The sequence below is a fragment of the Raphanus sativus genome, chromosome 1, assembly GCF_000801105.2.
Source record: "Raphanus sativus cultivar WK10039 chromosome 1, ASM80110v3, whole genome shotgun sequence".
NCBI classification, from domain to species: domain Eukaryota; kingdom Viridiplantae; phylum Streptophyta; class Magnoliopsida; order Brassicales; family Brassicaceae; genus Raphanus; species Raphanus sativus.
In genome coordinates this window covers 17,401,503-17,403,938 of record NC_079511.1, presented here as the reverse complement: position 1 = coordinate 17,403,938, position 2,436 = coordinate 17,401,503, and the positions used below count along the sequence as shown (strand labels likewise).

The following is a 2,436-nucleotide window of genomic DNA, read 5'->3' as shown; positions in this document are numbered from 1 at the left end:
AGATCCCAAAACTTGTCTCTTCACTCAAGTCTGTACGTTTCCACGAATTTTCGCGTAAATCGTAAACCGCAGGAAAATCTCGCTTTGTACAAACTACGGATACGGTGATCGTCAGGGAGGCAGGAATGAGACGACAACTCACACCCTGCCCCTCTAACTTCGATAAACAGAAGTTCTAAACGCAAAATATTTTATAAACGCGTACCGCGAATTCAATACAACGCCCTAAAAAGGGCAGGGATTCAAAGCCACCAACGGCCAGTCCCGAAATCATACATGATGGCCAACCAACGGCCGAAATACAATCAAAATAAAAATCCCCTCAGGGATTGATCAACCTAGGCGTCCTCCGGAACACCGCCTTCATTCTCCGACTCACCCGAAGTAGGAACAGCCTCGCCGTCGCCCTCGCCGACCTCCTCACCGCCCTTATCCGCAACAATTCCAGCGTCCTGGACTTCTGGAATTTCCGAACTCGGGACCAGGGCACCCGAGGATGACGGGCCGGCGAGCTCCGTCGCAGTACAAGCTCCCATCTCCTCAAAATGCTGAATCCGCCTCTTAAGACGTCGAACTTCCGAGGACTTGCTCTTCTTCTCCTCCTTCGCCTTGAGCAGCGAGCTCACAGTCTTTCCCAGATCACGCTCGAGATCGCTGATCCTAGCTTCAAGCGTCAACGTCTGGGCAGCATGAGTGCTCTCAATCGATTGAAGCACAGCCTCGGTACGCTTCAAAGTTTCCCGCGACGAATCCAGCTCCTTGGACAAACGTGTGACCTCCAGTCCGCAATCGCCAAGCATCCCGTCGATCAACGACACAAACTGATCACACGAGAGAAGGTGAGAATCAAGGAGTCAACAAAAGAAAAGGGTTTTCGCGAAATACCTTGGAGCGATGTTGCGATAGTTTCACCGAAACCTCGCCTTCCTCACTCTTAGTGCACCTTTTCCTCTTCGCTGATCCGGCAGCCCCAGTTCTTGAACGTCCCTTCGATGGTGGAACAGCGTTAGACGCGGGAAGTCCCAAGACGATCTCCCTCTTCTTTTCTGGAGGAGGAGGCATGACTTCCACCGCGTCCTCCGAAACCACTATCGGCGCAAGAAGGGAGCCCTCAGGACGAGCCTGGACATCGGATGCTTGCTCCGGAACGACGATTTCTCCAGCAGGCAAAGGGACATCGGGTCCAGAGGCTGGAATTGTGGAGCTCGGGACTGGGGTAACGTCGGGTCCAAGAGCCGGAACCGCGGGATCCGGAGCTAAAGCGACATCGGATCCAAGAGTCGGAGTCACAACAGAAGTAGCACTAGGGCCTGCCACGCTAGACTCCATCTCAGCACGGCGTCGCTCCATCTTGACCTGAAAAGAACTGAACCCCTCAACGAATGCCTGCGTAAGGACAGGAGCATCCTGCGCCGGCGAGGCTTGGTTTGCTTCACTCATTTCGACATCGGAATCTTTCTTTTCATTTGGAGAGGAAGCCATATTTTCTGAAATTTGAGAAGAGGAGAGTGAGTGAAAAATGAGAGGGGAATGGAGTGCTACTTATAAGAAATCAAAGGTGGTAGAGTATCTCGGAATAAAATATTCCTAGCCGAAAATTTCGATTTTCAAAAATCTTCCGCACACAAAATCGCTCCCGCATCTTGCATGCTGGGGGGCTAACTGTTGGGGTCAAAAACGGTTATCTCGGAATCAACGGCTAAGTCTATTTGTCATACGAAAGTATAAGGAAGAAACGGAAGCGATCTAAGTTTGGATAGGCCGGACGACAAGGAATCCGCCTTGAAACTTCAAAGAACCCGTTCTTCCAAACCGTGAGGACCCAGAAAACGATCAACATATCAAATCGAAGCCCTCGTCAAGACGCACGTGCTGGTCCGTAGCCGCCTGGCGGCTAGCCCCGTGCTGGCCGTGGCCGCCGGCGGCTAGCGCCCGTGCTGGCCGTGGCCGCCGGGCAGCTAGCCCCGTGCTGGCCGTGGCCGCCGGCGGCTAGCGCCCGTGCTGGCCGTGGCCGCCGGGCGGCTAGCCCCGTGCTGGCCGTGGCCGCCGGCGGCTAGCGCCCGTGCTAGCCGTGGCCGCCTGGCGGCTAGCCCCGTGCTGGCCGTGGCCGCCGGCGGCTAGCGTCCGTGCTGGCTGTGGCCGCCGGGCGGCTAGCCCGTGCTGGCCGTGGCTGCCGGCGGCTAGCGCCCGTGCTGGCCGTGGCCGCCGGGCGGCTAGCCCCGTGCTGGCAGTGGCCGCCGGCGGCTAGCGCCCGTTCTGGCCATGGCCGCCGGGCGGCTAGCCCCGTGCTGGCTCGGGTCGGTGGATGACAAGCTTCCGTGCATAAGTTCTAGGCCCCGGCCATCTGAAGTCTGTACTTCGAGTCTTTCCCAAGTCCTCGCAGGACGAATCATTGAGATTCCGCGTACAAAACTCCGGTTCTTACTCCAATCTACG

General features: G+C 56.6%; 1 protein-coding gene across 1 annotated transcript; it reads right to left on the bottom strand.

The window, feature by feature from the left end:
- Positions 1-338: 338 nt before the first annotated feature.
- LOC130497145 (uncharacterized) lies at positions 339-1,329 on the bottom strand. Its single transcript, XM_056990132.1, has 2 exons — positions 1,087-1,329; positions 339-548 (listed from the first exon to the last, which is right to left on the bottom strand). Exons 1-2 carry the CDS (start codon positions 1,327-1,329, stop codon positions 339-341), a joined length of 453 nt encoding a protein of 150 aa, XP_056846112.1.
- Positions 1,330-2,436: the final 1,107 nt, after the last annotated feature.

Coding starts and splice junctions, on each gene's coding strand:
- LOC130497145 (XM_056990132.1), bottom strand. CDS start 1,329: ATGGAGTCTAGCGTGGCAGGCCCTAGTGCTACTTCTGTTGTGACTCCG. Junction 549..1,086: donor CCCTTCTTGCGCCGATAGTG/GTTTCGGAGGAC, acceptor AGGCGGATTCAG/CATTTTGAGGAGATGGGAGC.